We start from the raw sequence: 18,452 nt of genomic DNA on the forward strand, positions 1-18,452 counted from the left end.
CCACGCCTGAATAAACACGCTGAATCTCTTTATCTTGGTCTGAATGGCACCTGATGTTTCTGGGGCAGGTCATGTCTCTCCTCTCTCCTGCCAAAGGGGAAATGCCCGGCCCAGAAGGACCGGGTCACAGGCTGAACCCAGGGTCCAGGGCCGGGTGCGAGGCATCCCTGCTGTCTGCTGTGGTCGAGTTCCCTGGGAAAGCACAGAGCAGGGCCAAGCATCTAGGGACAAGGTGGGGGCAGGGAGCTGGGTGGGGGAAGGAACAGCTGGTCCAGGCAGCACCGCCTGAGCCAGATGCTCTAGTGAATAGACCCTTGGGGTGTGGCTGGGTGTGGCCCTGCTCACCAGGTCTGCCCCCTCCCCACGTGGGGTGACAGGAAGGAAGGTCACAGGTGCAACCCCAAGTGGGCTCTTGCTGGAGGAGGGCGAGTTGTAAGAGGCCCCCACCCCTGCCCCAGGAATGAGAGCTCAGAGCTCAGGGTAACTCCTTAAGGTCTTCCCCCCAAACAGCTGTGTTCTCCAAAGCCAAGTCACCTGCATAAGCTCGGGCTGGCCTGAGGCCGACCTCCCCCCCAGCCCTCCCCCTGTTGTCTGCCGGGCCCCCCTCTAGGGAGCTCCCACCTGTGCCTCCACCTGCCTTGCTTCTCCTGCAGTGAAACTGGCTAAGGAGGCTGGAGAGCCCTCGGGGGGCGCGGGGGGTTGGAGGGGTGGAGAAGCCAGGCTGCGGGGGGAGGAGGCATGGGGACTCCTTGATGTCCCCGACCCATCCTGTCTGGTGGTCTAGTAGGGTTCTGACCTCTGTTGGAGAAGCTGCAGGAGCGGCTCAGCTTCAGGGCTGGACTCGTTTGGGCTGAGCCGAAGCCTTAATCTCCCCCGTGAGGTTTCCGAGGCTCCCTGCCTCACACCAGGTTTCCCTTGTTCCCTTGTTACATCACCAACCAGCAGCCACACTTCCTGAGGGACAGAACCTCCCAGAATAGACGCTACCCGCAGAGCTAGAATCCCCAGGTGAGTGCCTTCTTGTAGTCCTTCCAGGGCCTTGAGCCTTCACTTTCCTAGCAGAAACACAGAGACGTTTGCGTCCTGGGATTCCAGGATTAGCCCAAGCAGCCCCTCTTGTTCTGGGAGGGACCGGCTGCTGGGCCCAGCTGGGGTTTCAGGTTAAATCTCATTCTCAAAAAAGGCCCTGTAAGAGGAAACCTTTCCTCCTTCAGGAAAACAGGGGCTTGAGGGGCTCCACTTCCTCATCCTGCCTCAACCATAGCACGCTGGCTCCACCCTTACCACCTCCCTGAAGGGCTCTGGACTTCTTGCTGCCAAGATCCTGTGCTCTTTGTGCTTGGCCCGAGCAGTAACCCAGGTGCCAGTGCTCCCTTCCTGTGGCGGCTGTCTTGGTCCTCCTCCCAGGGCCCTGGTTGTGCCCTCTTAGTCTCCTCTGCAGAAAGAACCCTCTTTCTTAACCTGACATCTCTGTTTGCTCTCCTGCACAATCTCATCTGCCTGACTTGGGCTTCCTCTACCAGGTTCACTTCTTAGCTAGGCTGGCCCACTGTCTCCTCTCCCCTCAGTCTGAGTCTCTAGCGCCAGCCTCTGTGCTGTGTTCTGGACCTTCCATCCAACTTAATACTTACCCTTAAATGTCTCCAGGCAAAAATTAATACCAGTCTTTCACAAACTAATTTAAAAAAATAGGAGAGGAGGGGACACTTCCCAATTAATTCCATGAAGACAGTATTACCCTGATACCCAAACCAGACAAAGACCTCATAAAGAAAGAAAACTATAGACCTTTATGAATATAGACACAAGAACTCAACCAAATATTAGCAAACCAAATCCAGCCACATGAGAAAATCATTATACACCATGACCAACTGTAATTTATCCCAGGAATGCAAGGTTGGTTTAACACGTGAAAATGAATCAATGTAATGTGTAAATAAATAACAGAAACCACATGATCATCTTAATAGATGCAAAAAAAGCACTTGACAAAATCCAACACCCATTCATAAAAAAATCCCAAACTAAAACAAAATCAAAAACTCTCAGCAAAATAGGAAAGAGCGGTATTTCCTCAACATGATAACATCTGCAAAAACTCACTGCTAACATCATACTCAACGATGAGGAGACTGGATGCTTTCCCTCTAAGATCAGGAACAAGACAAGGATGTCTGCGCTCACTACTTCTACTTGACATTGTACTGGAGGTTCTAGCCAGGGCAGTTTAGGCAAGATAATGAAATAAAAGGCATCCAGGTTGGAAAGAAAGAAGTACACTATTTCTACTTGCACACTACATGATTTTATATATGAAAAATCCCAAGGAAGACACTTAAAAAATATTAGACCTAATAAACGAGTTCAGCAAAGTTGCAGGATTTTCTGTACATGAGCAATGAACAATCTGAAAATGCAATTAAGAAAAGGGATAGGGGACTAAGAGGTAGAAACTCTTATGTATAAAATAAATAAGCTACAAGGATATATTGTACAACAGGAAATATGACCAATATTTTAAAATAACTATAAATGGAGTATGACCTTTAAAAATTGTGAATCACTATGTTGTACACCTGTAACTTATATAATATTGTACATCAACTATATCTCAATTAGAAAAAAACACCTCATTTACAGTAGCATCAAAAAGAATAAAATACCCAGGAATCAATTTAACAAAAGAAGTGCAAAACTTGAGTGCTGAAAACAAAACACTGTTGAAAGAAATTAGAAGACCTAAATAAATGGAAGGACATCCCATGTTCATGAAACAGAGGACTTAACATTGTCAAGACGGCAATAAGTATCTTCATGCAACTCAAACTGCACATGTCCCAAACGGTGCTCCACTTTTCTCCTGCACCTGCTCTCTTCCAGTGTGGCCTGTCTTTGGAATTGGTACACCCTTTGCCCACATGCTCAAGCCAGAGAGTCACTCCTGGGCCCTCCCTCCACAGGTCTAGTACTCGAGTCCTGTTACTTCTAATTGCTGGCTTCTCTTGATGCTGTTCCCTTGTCTTTTCTTTTTTGCTGCTAACTTGCCTGGATTCCTCTAATAGCCTCCTGGTGGGTGTTCCTGCCGCCCTTTCATCTTCCAACAGCAGCCAGCAAATCCGATCCCATCCCTTCCTGGCTGAAGCTCCCAGGGACTCAGGATCCCAAAGCATCTGAGGCCTGCAGGTCCAGCCCCTGCCCACTCTGCCCTCCCCACCTCCCACAGTTCTGCACTCTGGCCTCCTAACACCCTTGCCTCACCCTGTCTTCCCACATGTCCCTCTGTTATCCAGCTAGCTGACCTCCCGCTTCAGTCACGGGAGGCCTCCTCCCTGCGGGTGCTCCTGCCATGTGCACGTGCACAGAGGGCCCATTTACTCGGTCCCCTGGCTGAGCTCAGTCTCCTTCTCTGTGAAATGTGGTCGATTCTGGTCCTTCCACATGGGGTGGCTCCATGGCTTGAACGTGGTGATAACCTGGGCAGGGAAATAGCGGGCCACACGAGGTGCTGGCCAGCACCGCTCGTGTTTCATTGTCTACTTCCCTAGACCATGAGCTCTGTCCATGACTGCTTCCCAGCAGTGCTGGCACATAGTAGGCACTCAAAAACGTCAGCTGAAAGACTAAACGAGGGATGCGGGGCTGGTCCCGACTGCACCTTCAGAGTGTGACTTTTGCAGTGCTGGGTGGGCCTCCCCCAAATCACTTCAAGGCATCTGAAACTTTTTCTAAAGACCCAAATCATTTATTTTGGTCTAAGAAGAAGGAAGAGGAAGGGGTGGCTTAGGGAGCCTCTCCAGAGACACAGCCCAGGCGTGGTCTATACTTGACAACTAAAGGGGATACAGCCCCTGGGCCCAACTCCCAGTAGCAGGCAGACTGGGAGGAACTGGGAAGAGCTCAAGAAGGAGGGAAATTTCCTCTCCACCTGCCCTCTAGGGGTGCAGCCAGACAGAGCTGAGCCACAGGGAGGCCTGGTCCTCAGGTAGAGACCGCCTCAGCCCCACCACGGGTCCAGGCAGGAGCCAACGTTTCCATCCACGGCAGCCTTGGCGCCAGCTGGCCTGTGTGGTCATCGGCAGTAGGCACAGCCCCTTGTGGGTGGGACCCTTGGCGTGAGGAGGAGCATCTTTGCCAGCAGCCATACCTTTACAAAGGAGAGAACACAGCAAACAGAGGTGGGTATAGGAAGGAAATGGTGACAGTAAACACAAGCAAAACCCCCAAATATATCTAGAGATAAAAAGCCAAAATTAAATTTAAAGTGAAAGCCAGTGTTTGTGCAGTGGAGCCATCTGGAGAGAATGACTCATCGCACAGAGGACAGACGTGCTCATCTTCGGTCTCTGCCCTCACCAGTGGGCTTCGCCGCCCGTCAGCCCGCAGTGTTGACGCTGTGGGCGCGTTTTCATCAGTGTGATCCTTGGTCCACGTCCGTGGGCCTCCCCGTAGGAAACGTTTCGTCCCCTCGATGATGAGGGCGTTTGCAAGAGGCAGTGGTTCGCCCGCTCCCCAGACGTCCCCGCAGGCTGCCTAGGAGAAGTATAAGTGGCAGAGCACTGTGAGCGATACCAAGAGGAACCCGCAGACGTCGGGTACTTTTCTCCAGTGGGACATCTCTGGCATGTCTTGGAGCTTTGTTCCTTCCAGCATGTCACGCTTCTCTGTCCCTTCAGACGTGGCACTGTGCTGTGTCCCTTCCGTGTCACCACACTCCATCTTCTGCACGACTGCCTCTTCCGGGGCGAGTCTGGGGCCTGGCAGTGGCTCCAGGCCGCAGAACACGTCCCAGGCCTTCCAGAGGCACCTCCCGGCCTCCTCAAATACGTCTGGAACAGAGGGAATAGGCACAGGTCAGGAGGCTAAGAGGCCACACACAGGAGGGGGGTCTTTCTAGGGCTCACATCTCAGCGGTGAGGCCAGCAGGAAGGCCAACAGACTGGCTCTAATGCGGAGAACAATCCTCAGCCGCTGCTGCAGAGCACCTCCCGCCGCCCTCAGAGACACGGGTGGAGGGGGGGCTTGGGGCGCGGCCTGGGCCATGCTTGCCTTGCACTGGCAGAGCCTTCAGCCGGCCCAGAACCCCGGCCGTCACGGGGCAGGCCCTCCCCGCTGGGCTCTGGAGGGCCCACCCTTCCCGTCTCCAGCACACGCCCAGCACAGCTCTGTAGGTCTAGGGCAAGTGGCTGCTCCTCTGAGGATGGAAGAAGCCCCAATTGCTCTGCTCTCCTCAGCAACCTTGGGGCGTGTCTTCTCCAGGTAGGTACCAGTCTCACGGCCTGGCCCAAAGTAAGGCCCTCTGGGCCCTTGAAAGGGGAATCACTGGTGTTTTCTCCAGGAACGGGGGAAGTCTAGGAATTATGGGCAAGTTTCTATTCACATCTCTGGACCAAATCAGTGAAATGTCTCACTCTGGGGCTTAAATATCCCTCCGGTGTCTGGTAGTGCAGCCCACGCTGGCCGCTCCCAGGCCTGCTCAGGCGTGGGTCAGCACCACGGCCAGCTCCGCACACACGTGAGCTCAGCCGGTCTGGGAATGGATCCCTCTTTGATGATAAGACAAGCACACCTCGGTCTGAGAAGTGTGCGCTGTGACCTGTTCCATGTCTCATCCCCTTCGGCAGCCACCACACCAGCTGTGTGTCCTGAGGCTGGGGCAGCACCAGGGATGGTGGAACCCGTCAGCCAGTGACGGAGGGGCCTGTGTTACAGGGGAGGTGCTGCTGCCAGAGGACCCCAAAGACGCAGATATCTGCTGCGGTGCTGAGAGGTCCTGAGCGGCATATGCTGGCCCTGTCTCTCGGTCTCTCAGATGTCCGGGTCAGCATACCATCACGCAGCTGCCAGGCCCAAAAAGGTTGCTGTACATCAACGGCGACTGATCATGTAAACACAGCCCGAGGGCTGTATGACGGGAGGTGGGACAGACCAGTGGCCAAGAGCACACGCTTTGGAGTCAGACTGCCTGTGTTCAAATCCCCGCTCCACCACTGCCTGGTTATCTTTGGAGTCCGGGGCCGACTACTTAACTGTTTGGTGCCTCAGTCCCCCCATCTCTGAAATGGGGATGATAATGTACCTGTCACACATAGGCATACTTTCCACAGTGCTTGGCACATCCCAAATGGGCAAAAAGTGTGAGCCACTGTCATCGTGGCATCCACCCACGATTGTGGACGAGGGAGAAGAGGAGCTGGGAGGTGCCCCCAGAACAAGCCCCCGGCACACGTGGCCCCCAACGGGCAGTTCCTCTGTCCCTGAGGGAGAGCAATCCTGGGAGCCCTGTACCCTCCAGGGGCGCAGGGCAGCCTGGCTCAGGAGAGGCCACTCCCCTGCCCTGCAGGTGTCAGGAGAGGGTCCCAGGCCCCTCTGGGCTCTGAACGTCCCTGGCAGGAGTGGAGAGGGGGCCCCAGAACACTGCCTCTCCCCAGGCAGGCCTTCCCTCCCTCCCTCCCCCAAAATCACAGTCCCCCCAGACTCTCTGCCCCAGACTCAGCGCTAATCTCGTTAGGCCTTTATCCCTGTTTGCGTCAGGGCCTCAAGAGGTGCAGGTCGCCCTCCCTGGGGCCCCCGCACTCCGCCTCTGACCCCATCTGCCGAGAGCTTTCCTCTGGGCCTTCTGGGGCCCCCAGGTCCGAGCCTCTCCAGGAACTCTCTCTTCTTGCCCCAGTGAAATCCGGCTGTCCTTGGCGGTGTCCCCAGGCGCCCTCTTGGGTGGGGCTGCTCCCTCCTCCTTGCAGAGGCTCCCGCCCACTTCCCAGAATCCCTCTGGGTTTGAATCCCTGTGTGAGGCTCTGTGACCCGCTGTCCCTCCCCTGTCCCCAGTGCCTCCTCCCCTCCTGCTGAGGCACAATGTAATCTGTGTGGCTCAGTGGATCCCTCCCACCCCGGCTGAAACGCTCCTAGATCACCAGACACTTGTGTTTCTCTGCCCCTCACGGACCCTTCCCTCCTCCCCCGGCACCTGCTGACGCCTCCCATCTGGATCTCTCTGGCCCAGACCACCACACGGATGTCCGAGAGGCATCTCACCCTCGACAAACACCCACAAGGCATCTTTGGGAAAATGAAAGACGGGGCCTCTGCCTGGAAGCATTTCTGGGAGTGGAGACAGCGGGGGTGGGGGCAGGGAGCAGCACAGGCCTCTCCGCTGGCTTTGGGTCTCCCTTCTCACCTGGCCGTGCCTGCGGTGCGGGGCTCTTCCCTTGTGTGTCTTTGTCCAGATCGACCCTTTCCTCTTGGCTGTTCCATAAACTCCAACAGAGGCGGTGTAGCTGGGGGGAGAGCAGGCACAAGTCACCACCCAGGACCCTGTCACGCAGGCCTTATGGTGCCACGGCTCGCAGCTGGGCACCAGGGTCTCGAGGGACTGAAAAGGGTCGTTAGACTCTAACAAGGGACAGAAGGAACGTGGGGTGGGGAAAGCAAGGCGCCTGGGAACCCTGGATTTCAGTGCGGGCTCTGGTCCCGTGTGGTTGTGCGGCTGCCCAAAGGCGACCTCAGTGTCTTGGGCTGGATGGTAGGGTAGGAGGCAACATGCTCAGGGCTTCTTCCAGGAACTGAGGGTCTAGGAAGCTGTGCCCTTCAGGGTGGGGAAGCTGCTCATCACTCCGGTCTGCTGCTTCTGGTGGATGGGCCCGCAGGGTAGACCTGGGAACTGCTTTCCTTCCAGGAGCCCCTCCTGGCTGTCAGAGATGAGCACTCACGCAGCCCAGAGGAGGCCTGACCTGGTTCACCTGGGGTACCCAGATGACCTGGTCCCTAGCCAAGCTTAGTCGCTCAAGCTCAGCCAGGCATTTACAGATGCAGCAGGGGAGCATCCCTTCCCTTCTAGTCTGTTATTTTGTTCTCTTCCTGAAAACACATACGGAGACTTTGGAAAGTAAAATCCAGCCAATTGCTGTTGCTTTTTTTTTTTTGCTTTTTTTCAGGGTTGGGGTCAGTAGAAGCACAAGTAAGCGAACATTTCCACCAAGTCTCTCCCGGAGCAGGTTTTAATCTATTATACCGGCTTCGGTATATTTGAATCTCAGCACCACCACCCCTCCCACTCCCCCAAACATAGCAGGGATGTGACTGAGCAGCCCCTCCAAGCCCCGCCTCTCGGACTAAGACATCAGTAATGAACCTGCTGCCGTGTCAGTGACAGAGACTGGGTTTAGCCTTGAGTTGCTTCCTGGTGATGCTGTACGTCTGCATTTGCCTTCCCCATTACACGACGAGCCCTGTGGACCAGGCCGCTGGGCAGGAAGAACATGGGATCGAGTGTGGTCCCGCTTCCCCTGGTAGCGCCCGGTGTGCAGCACATAGACACTGACCTGAAAGCACGGTTCCCCTTTGCCTCCCTCCCCTCCTCTCCAGAGCACCTGTGCTGCTGGGCAGAAAAAGCACTCAAGCACGTGGCTGCCTGAGAAGCGGGCAAGACCAAAATGTTGAGAATAAAAGAGCAGCAGAAAAGAAGTCAGACAAGTCGACTATTAAGACCCTGAGAGACAGGAGCTTGGGTCCAGCACCCACAGCTTCTCCATGTGCCGGGAGCAGGGCAGGGGACGTGTGGTGGGCGAGCTGTCCTGGGCACTCCTGGCCGTCCTCCCCACTTGCTCCATCCCAGTCCCACGGGGCTCTGTATGCGAGAGAGGAATGGATCAAAAGGAACTACTGAGCAGAAAGGTGGCCAGAGGGGAGGCGGCCTTCCAAGTTCTCAGCTCTCACCCAGACCCCAGGGCACACGGGTCTCACAGACCCGCCTCCCTTCTGAGCTCCTCCTGCCCTCACCTCGGATACCTAGGGCCCTCCCTGCTGCTCTCCGGCTCAGCCAAGCCCCTGTCCTGCTAAGTCTCCTGGCCATGCCCACGTGGGTGACGCGATGGAGTCTGGTCAGGCCCAGCCCTGCTGCTGGCTAGTTTTGGTGTCATGGACAAGTGACTTGACTTCTCTGAGCCCAGGCTTTTTATACTCCAACTGGGGTGACTGACACCTGCCTCCTGGGAGAGGGGAAGTGGCCGGGCAAGGAGAACGAGGCATGCCCAGCCACCAGCCACAGCACTGCCAGCATTACTGTCCCCCCTCCTGCTGGCTTAATCCCTTCTGGGTGGGTGGCAGCTGGGACTGCCCTGATTACATTAATTCACGCTGAGGTTAGCAACCTTAGCACTTCAAGGAAATTTTGTATTTTATTTTTTATTTTTATTTTTATTTTTTTAAAATTTTATTTATTTATTTATTTATGGCAGTGTTGGGTCTTCGTTTCTGTGCGAGGGCTTTCTCTAGTTGCGGCAAGCGGGGGCCACTCTTCATGGCGGTGCGCGGGCCTCTCACTATCGCGGCCTCTCTTATTGCGGAGCACAGGCTCCAGACGCGCAGGCTCAGCAATTGTGGCTCACGGGCCTAGTCGCTCCGCGGCATGTGGGATCTTCCCAGACCAGGGCTCGAACCCGTGTCCCCTGCATTGGCAGGCAGATTCTCAACCACTGTGCCACCAGGGAAGCCCGGAAATTTTGTATTTTAAAAACCAAACTTCTCATTCTCAGTGAATACTTAATTGGAGAACTGTTGGAAAGCTTTTTAGTTTAGTTTTTAAGGCAAGGAGGTTATTTGCCTATTTATGACCCATCCGTCCCCCCAACCCCCAGCCCCATGCCCCCCACCCTGCTTTCAAAAAGAATGCAGGAATTCAGCCACTTTTCTCCAAAGCTGGCAGAGCCAACTTGCGGTTCACAGGGACACTGGGACTGCGGTGGACCCCGGAGCATCCTCACGGTAGCACTTACATGTTTATCCGGAATCGGGTCTGTGAACAAGGAGATCCCCACGACGGTGAAAAGACTGATGGTGAAGAGGATGACGGCAAAGTAGAGGTAGTGCACGCCGCAGATGATCTGAGGGCACCTGTTGTTTGTCGAGCAGCTCCAGGCCCCGTAGGCAAACTCGGACACCATGCGGCAGAAGCCAATCAGAGTCCACCAGTCAGCCCCCAGAAGGCACCCTGCCAAAGGGGGAGCCCCGAGAGTCGCCTGGGAGGAAGACGGGGGATGAGACAAGCCATCCTCAGCCTCGCCTCCTGACCAGTCTAAACTGGTCAGCTAAACTCAGCATAACAAGGGCTTCACGTGCCTTGCAGAAGCAGAGTCTTAGCACTGTGAGGAGATGACACCTTCTTGGGCTGAACACAGACTGGAGATGCGTGGACACTCTCTTAGGTCAATCAGAGAACTTAGGAAATACTGGAGACAGTTTTAAGTTAGACGGTGAAGGCACATCTCAAACATAATGTGTCCAAAGAGACCTCAGTCTTGCCTGTTGCTGCAGGGGCACCTCCATCGCCCTGGCAACTCAGGCAGAAACTGCAGGAGACATCCCTGGCCCCTTTCCTTCCATTCTGCCCTACCACCATTCTGCCCAATCCATCAGCAAATCGTCCCATCGTCTCCACAGTGACCACCTCAATCCCGATCTACCACCTTCTCTCACACAGGTGGAATCCGTACCTGGTGTCCTGCTCACCCGCTGTCCAAGAAGCCGGAGTGATCTCTTCAAAGCATGGATTAGGGAGTGCCCTGACTCTGCTGAAGACCACCGTGGCTTCTCATGGCTGCCCTCAGAAGCAAGTCTCATCTGCTCGAGCTGACCTCACCTGGCTCCGCCCTCTCCCCTGGTCAGTCTACTCTAGCCACTAAGCATGACCTCTTCCTGCATGTCAGGCCTGCCCACTGTGTTCTCAGCCAGGCCTTTGTACTTGCCCTTCTTTCGCTTGGTTCTCTCTCTAGATCTTGGTGTTTCTGGCTCATCCTTCAGGATTCAGGTTCGAGGTCACTTTCTTAGGAGAAATCTTCTCCCACTATCTTGGCTAATGTCCTTGTGCTCCCCCTGGCCCCAGCACCTACCTTGCTAACCTCCATGATCCTTTTTGACTTTTAAACAGCACTACACCACTCTCAGAAATCTTATCTGCTCATTGGGTATCATCCGTCTCCTCCAACTGGACAGTCCACTCTTTAAGAGTGAGGACTTCGTCTTGGTGCTTGAGCTGCATCTGGAGCCTGTCTCCAGTGTGGCTGGGTGTTGGAGGAGGTAGAGGATACAGTGTGTGGGAAGCATCTTGGAGAAAGAGCTGAAACCAAAGGCCAGGTGTGGTCCACAGGACCCATTTATTGAAGGAGGCGTGCAGAAAAGTGAAGATCTAGAAACAGATGGGCAGCAGAAGCCAGATGAGGGTGGGAGAGAAGGCCTGGAGAAGTTCTCTAGGTCAAGGAAGGTAGCCACAATATGCTGTAACCTTGGACCAGGGGTAGCTGGAGAGCCACTGACAAGATCCCCAGTTTCCCTTGGTGATAGGCCCCAGTACCGCAAGGGTGGTGACCATTGCCGGTAGGAGGCAGGTTCTCCTGACTGCCTGCTCCTCTGCCCATGCCCTTCCCAAGAGAGCACACAGAAGAGCATCTCCAGAGCCCAGCAGCCCCCCACCCCACTCTCGGTGCTCATTTGAGTCCTGGTGAGCTAGGCAGAGCAAGAAGCACTAGCAGATTGGTCTGGAGGATTGAACACCTGACATGGGCCTGCAGGAAGCACCAGCCAGATGGAGGTGGACAAAGATATTCATGGCAAAGCAAAGAGTCCATGGGAATGAAGAGGGGCCAGAAAAGACACGAGACAGGCAATCAACACTGCAAGTGGTTAGCAGTGGCTGGGGCCTAGGGACTGTGTATGGAGAGGGCCAGGGCTGAGAGGCAGGCAGGAGCCAGGTCACAGAGGCACCATGCTCGGGAACTCGTGCAAGGCCCAGCTGCTCAGTGCTGTTAGGAGAAACAGGTCAAGATGTGACTCAAATAATGAATGAAAATATTCTGGCAAACTGTGCTTTCAGTCTTACTGATGAAATGATCAAACCATTAATTGGGATCTTTATTTAGTTTTAAGTGTGGCTGGAGGAGATGGTCTTCATGCAGGGAAGGTGGTAGGAGCTCATGACTGAACATCCCCCTGTGAGTTTGAAATCTCTGAGCAGGAAACATCCATGCACAGAGGCAACAGAAGCATATCTTCCTGTGGCTAGATAAGCATGCAGGAGGATCCCACACACTTTGCACCATCTATGGCGTGGTCGAAAGTGGATTACATTGCAAAGGGAAGAAAACAAATCAGAGCTTGCCTTTCCCCTGCATGCATGAGGGAGCTTGGACCAAAGCTCCCAGGAGTAAATCATCTCTCAGAAAGCAAATGATGCAACGGTGTCAACTCCTGAAGCACAAGAGACCCTCTCAGGGCAACTTTTGCAAAGATAGGTATGATGTGAAGGCAAGCCCTCACACTGCCATGCCGTGGCCATGACAACTCCCACCTACCTGCTCAGTGACTCTCTTGCAAAATATGGCAAGTAGGAAGATGGCAGCAATGGGCGGCGTCAGGTAACTTAAAACTGCTTGCATGTATTCAAATAGTTGTTCCCTGTGTGCCATTTGTATAGCAGGGACCCATGCAATGGAGACAGCAAGTAAGATTATAACAAAAAACCTGTAAGTTAAACCAAAAGTCAATGGCAATTTTATGAGTTTCTTGCCTGCCAATAAAATATCTACAAACCATAAACTATTAGCTAGTTTTAATTATTCCTTAGGTTAAATTCAGGTGCCCATTCATAAGTGTGGCAGAGGAGATAGCCATACCCCTAAACACTAATAGGACCATAGGGCTGCAGGCAAAAACCCTTCAACTTCTGCACAAATAAAACTGAGGGTCCATTTGCCTGTTACTGGATCATGGGTAGATTTTCATCACATTTGGAGACTGTGTTGGGATGGTCGTGCTTAAAATATATAATACCTGGAAAATATTAATTTCTTCAGGGGTAACACATTTCTAAAGATTTCAGATGGATTAGTACGGCACCTGATTTTAAAGATTTGCGTAAACTCCCTTTAAACCCTTGGTTGTGCGTGTGGGGAAGAATTGCCAAATAGTCCACCAACAAGCAACTGTTGGAAGCAGAAAAAGCTGAGCAAAGATTTCATTGCCTGCCTATAGCAGGGAAGACAGAAATTGGAGTTTGAATCTCATCAAGTTAGAGGGGCTAGGTAACCACCTCAGGCTTTTCACTGAAACCCCTGAATGTCCATGCCTTAGAAGCAGAGACTATTTCCCAGGACTAAGAACTTGCTATAAGACTAGAGCAAAACTGAAACAGAGTCACCCTAACAAAGTATAAAAACCAGGCCTCCACAACTTTAAGGGGATCAACTAGTAATTTACCTGCATGCTTGAACAAAAGAACAATATTCTTCAGAGGAACATGATCCAGAATTTCTATAATGTATTATCTACAATGTTCAATATATAATAAAATTTTCTAGGCATGTGGAGAAGAAAATATAACCCATAGTCAAGAAAAAAGCAATCAATAGAAACTGACCCCAAGATGGCTCAGATATTAAAATGAGCAGACAAGGACTTCAAAGCAGCTACTGTAGTTATGTTAAAGGACTTAAAGGAAATTATAGTTATAAGTGAACAGATGTGAAATCATGACAGAAAACTGGATACTAGAAAAAATTTAAAAAGGAACCAAATAGAAATTCCAGAACTGAAATTCTGGTTCAAAATATGAAATGAAAAGTTCACAGGTTGGCTTTAACAGTAGATTGGAAATGGCAGGAGAAAGGGCCAATAAACCTAAAGGGAGATTGATAGATCTCTAAACTGAAGAACACAGAGAAAATTTTTTTTAAATAAACAGAGCCTCAATGATCTGTGGAACAACATCAAAAGGGCAAATATGTGTGTAAGTAGAGTCACAAAAAAAAGAGATGAGGGATGCAGAAGACAAATATGCAGAGAAATATGGTCAACAATTTCCCATATTTGGTGAAAACCATTAATTCACAGATTCAGAAGTGCAGAAAAGCCCAATCAGCACACCATAACAAAACTGCTGAAAACCAAAAATGAAGAGAAAATCTTGAAAGCCCAGGAAAAAAGACACATTACATACAGAGAGCAGTACTATGAATTATAGATGACTTCTCATCAGAAACAAGAGGACAGAAGAGAATGGAAGAGCATACTTTAAAGTGGTAAAAGAAAAATACTGTCAACTCAGGATTCTACATCCAGCAAAAGTATCCTTCAAAAATAAAGATGAGGGCTTCCCTGGTGGCGCAGTGGTTAAGAATCTGCCTGCCAATGCAGGTGACATGGGTTCGAGCCCTGGTCCGGGAAGATCCCACATGCCGCGGAGCAACTAATCCCATGTGCCACAACTACTGAGCCTGCACTCTAGAGCCTGCGAGCCACAATTACTGAGCCCACGTGCCACAACTACTGAAGCCTGCGCACCTAGAGCCCATGCTCCACAACAAGAGAAGCCACCGCAGTGAGAAGCCTGCGTACCTCGCCGCAACTAGAGAAAGCCTGCGTGCAGCAACGAAGACCCAACACAACCAAAAATAAATAAATAAAATAAGTAAAAATTTTAAAAATAAATAAAGATGAAAGAAAAACATTTTCCAATAAAGAAAAACTGAGAGAGTCTGTTACTAACAGACCTGCATTACAAGACATACTGAAATTCTTTAGGGTGAAGAGAAATAACACAGATGGAAACTTGAACCTAAAAGAAGGAATGATGAGCACCAAAAAAGTAAAATATAAGATGCTACATATATATTTTTTCTTATTTTATTTTCTTTAAAAGGCAGTTGACTGTTTAAGGCAAAAAACTGTATCACTATCACTGTATTCTGGGGTTAATAATGGATGTAGATGTAAAATATATGACAATCATAACATGAATGATGAAAGGGGAAAATGACATATACTGTTGCAAGGTACTTACATTTTATATAAAATGATACAATATTGATTTTAAGTATGCTAAGATAGGTTAATAACGCCTATTATAATGCCTAGAACAACAAAAAGAAATTAAAATATAAAAACTATTTCCAGCCATATTAATGATTACACTAAATGCAAGTGAACTCAAATTATAAAGACAGAGATTGTCAGATTAGATTAAAAATATCAAGATACAACAATATGTGCTCTACAAGGGACTCATTTTAAATATAGTTACAGGTTGAAAGTAAAAGATGTTATAAACACTAAGCATAAGAAAGCTGGTGTGATCTATAACAGTAATGAAGTAAATCTCAAGACAAGAAGTATTATCAGAGATTAAAAAGGGACATTTCATAATGATGAAAAAGTTAATTCCTCAGGAAACCATAACAAGCATAAGGGCACCTAATCCCAGAACTTGAATATATAAGAGGTAAAAAAAAACCTGAAAGAACTACAAGACAGAAACAGACAACTCCATAATCATAAATGAAGCTTTTAATACCTCCTCTGTGTATATAATATACACAGTATATATAATATATATAACAGAGGAACTAGACAAAAATTAAGAATACAAAAGTATCAATAAATTTCAAAAGATTAAAATCTCATAGAGTATGTTTTTGGATCACAGTGGAAGTCATTAGAAATCAATAACAATAAAATAGTTAGGAAAGTACTAAATACTTGGAAATCCAACAGCACACTTCTAAATAATCTATGAACACAGAAAAAAAATCACAAGGAAATTAGGAAATATTTTGGACTGATTAAAAATGAAGACACAACATATCAAAATTTGTGGGATGCAGCTAAAGTAGAGCTTAAAGGGAAATTTATAGTTTTAAGTAGTAATTGTAAAAAATAAGAAAGGTTTTAAACCAGTGATATGAATTTCCAATTTAAGAAGCTAAAAAAAAAAAAAAAAGAAAGAAAAGAAAAGCAGGGTAAATCCAAAGTAAATAGAAAAAAGGAAACAAATAGAATTCAATGCGAGAAAAAAACCAGAGGAATCAACAAGCCCCAAAGTTGGTTCTTTGGAAAAATTATTAAAATTGATAAACCCCTAGGCAAGTTCACTCAAGAGAAAAAGAACCACCACCCCCCACCCCCCACCCACATATTACCATTACTAGAGATCCTACAGACACTGAAAGGATAATAAGGTAAAATTTGGGGAGGTGCTTGGAGCCATGGCAGTGAGGATGCTCCTGAATATTCTGCTCACTGGTACACCAGGAACTGGTGCTCACTGGTACACCACACTAGGTGGAATACTTGGGTGATTTAGCTCGAGGAGTCTGATCACCAGTCATCATGGAGCCTGGCAAGATGGCTTCTCCTAAGAGCATGCCAAAAGATGCACAGATGATGGCACAAATCCTGACAGATGTGGGGATTACAGAATATGAGCCAAAAGTTATAAACCAGACGTTGGTATTTGCATTCTGATATGTAAACACAATTCTACATCATGCAAAAATTTATTTATGACATGCTAAGAAAGCTACTGTTGATGCATATTATATGTGATTGGCAATCTGGTGTCACGCTGACCACTTTTAAAAAATAAAAGCTTTATTGTTTCACCTTTTGCATTCAGATACACAGTCCACCTGAAATGGATTTTTGTGTAAAGGGCGTTAGTCAGTATTCTTTTTATCAGGAATAGCCAAGTTACCCAGTACCATTCCTTCTCCCCTTACCACTTTCCCCACTGCACTGTACTGTAACCTTTGTCATGAATTAGATGACTGTATACCTGTGCGCCTTTTTTGGTATTCTGTTCCATTAATTTGTCTACCCCTGCAATAAAACCACACTATCTAATTAGTATCACTTCACAATAGATATTGGTATCTGTTAGCATAAATCCTCCAGCTTTGTTCATCTTCAAGAATAGCCTTGGATATTCTCTGCTCTTCGCATTTCTATATTACTTTTAGAACTCATTTGTCAATTTTTATATGCACACAAAAAAGTTACGGCATTTTGATTGGGATTACTCTGAGTATGTAGAATAATAATATGGGGAGAACAAACATATTGTCAATATTGAATCTTCTAATTCACAGATATGGTATATTCCTGCTATACTTAGGTCTCATTAATTTCTCTCGACAATGCTTTGTAATTTTCAGCAATTTTCTCATATCTTTTGTGAGATTTATTCCTAGGTACCTGATATGGTTTAATGACACTACAAATGGTAATATGTATAATGTGTAATGTGTAAAATATGATTAATTCTTGTATTTGATCTTTTATCAGTCTTGTTAAAGTCACTTTAAAATTTTAAGTTTGTCTATGAAGTCTTTTATGAAAATTTCATTTCTTCCCTTTCTATCCTTATGACATTTGTTTCCTTTTTTCACCTTTTTGCAGAGTAGCACCTCCAGTACAATGCTGAAGAAAAGTGGCTATAGTGGACGCATGTGTCTAGTTCCCAATCTCAGGGGAAAAGATTTTCAAATATAAACATTAAGTATGATAAATGCTATAGGTTTTAAAGAATATGTATGTTTAAAAGTCAGAATAAAGAAGATCTTTTAAATTCTCTAATTTGCTAAGATTAAAAAATAGGTATTAAAAGTTTTGAATGATTTTTATCTATTAAGATGACTATGTAATTTTCTCCTGTTTTCAGTTAATGTGGTCAAGTACATTGATTGATTTTTGAATAAAATCTATGCTTGCATTCTTGGAATAAACTCCAGATGGTCATGGTGTATTATTCTATGTTTCTGGACCTGATTTGCTAATATTTTGTTAAAATTTTCTGCATCTATGTTCATATTTGCATGGTATGTATTTTCTCATGTTTTCTTTAAGCCTTCCTCAATCTTAAAGAAGATGTCTCTCTTCAATAAAGTTTCAGGATACAAAACTAACATACAAAAATCAGTAGTGTTTCTTTATACTAACAATGAATTATCTGAAAAAAATAAAGAAAACAATCCCATTTATGATAGCATCAAAAACAATAAAATACTTAGGATAAATTTAACCAAGGAGATAAAAGGTCTCTACATTGAAAACTATAAGACATTGATAAAATAAATTGAAGAAAACACAAATAAATAGAAAGATATCTTGTGTTCATGGATCAGATGAATTAGTATTGTTAAAATGTCCACACTACCCAAAGCCATCTATAGATTCAATGCAACCCTTATCAAATTTCCAACGGAATGTTTTACAGAATTGGAAAAAAATAATCCTAAAATTCATCTGGAACCACGAAAGATCCTGAATAGCCAAAGCAACCCTGAGAAGGAAGAACAAATCTGGAAGCATCACACATCCTGATTTTGAACTATATTACAAAGCTATAGTAATCAGAACAGTATGGTACTGGCATAAAAACAGACACATAAACCAATGGGACAGAATCTAGAGCCCAGAAATAAAGCCGTACATATATGGTCAACTAATATTTGACAAGGGAGCCAAGAAAACTCAATGAAGAGAAGACAGTCTTTTCAGTAAGTAGTGCTGGGAAAATAGAACATTCATATGCAAACGGATGAAACCAGACCCCTATCTTAATGCCACTCAAAATGAATTAAAGATTTAAATATAAGATCTGAAACCATAAAACTCCTAGAATAAAATAT

General features: G+C 47.9%; 1 protein-coding gene across 1 annotated transcript in view; it reads right to left on the reverse strand.

The window, feature by feature from the left end:
- Nucleotides 1-3,374: 3,374 nt before the first annotated feature.
- The window catches only part of LOC102999359 (sodium/glucose cotransporter 1-like), a 63,444-nt gene continuing 48,366 nt past the window's right edge, over nucleotides 3,375-18,452 (reverse strand). Inside the window, 7 exon segments of the mRNA XM_057526206.1 lie at nucleotides 3,375-3,476; nucleotides 4,357-4,533; nucleotides 4,600-4,829; nucleotides 7,175-7,274; nucleotides 9,771-9,955; nucleotides 9,958-9,985; nucleotides 12,342-12,510. Of these exon segments, the coding sequence (XP_057382189.1) occupies nucleotides 3,375-3,476; nucleotides 4,357-4,533; nucleotides 4,600-4,829; nucleotides 7,175-7,274; nucleotides 9,771-9,955; nucleotides 9,958-9,985; nucleotides 12,342-12,510 (991 nt within the window).

The sequence above is a fragment of the Balaenoptera acutorostrata genome, chromosome 13 (assembly GCF_949987535.1).
Source record: "Balaenoptera acutorostrata chromosome 13, mBalAcu1.1, whole genome shotgun sequence".
Taxonomy (NCBI): domain Eukaryota; kingdom Metazoa; phylum Chordata; class Mammalia; order Artiodactyla; family Balaenopteridae; genus Balaenoptera; species Balaenoptera acutorostrata.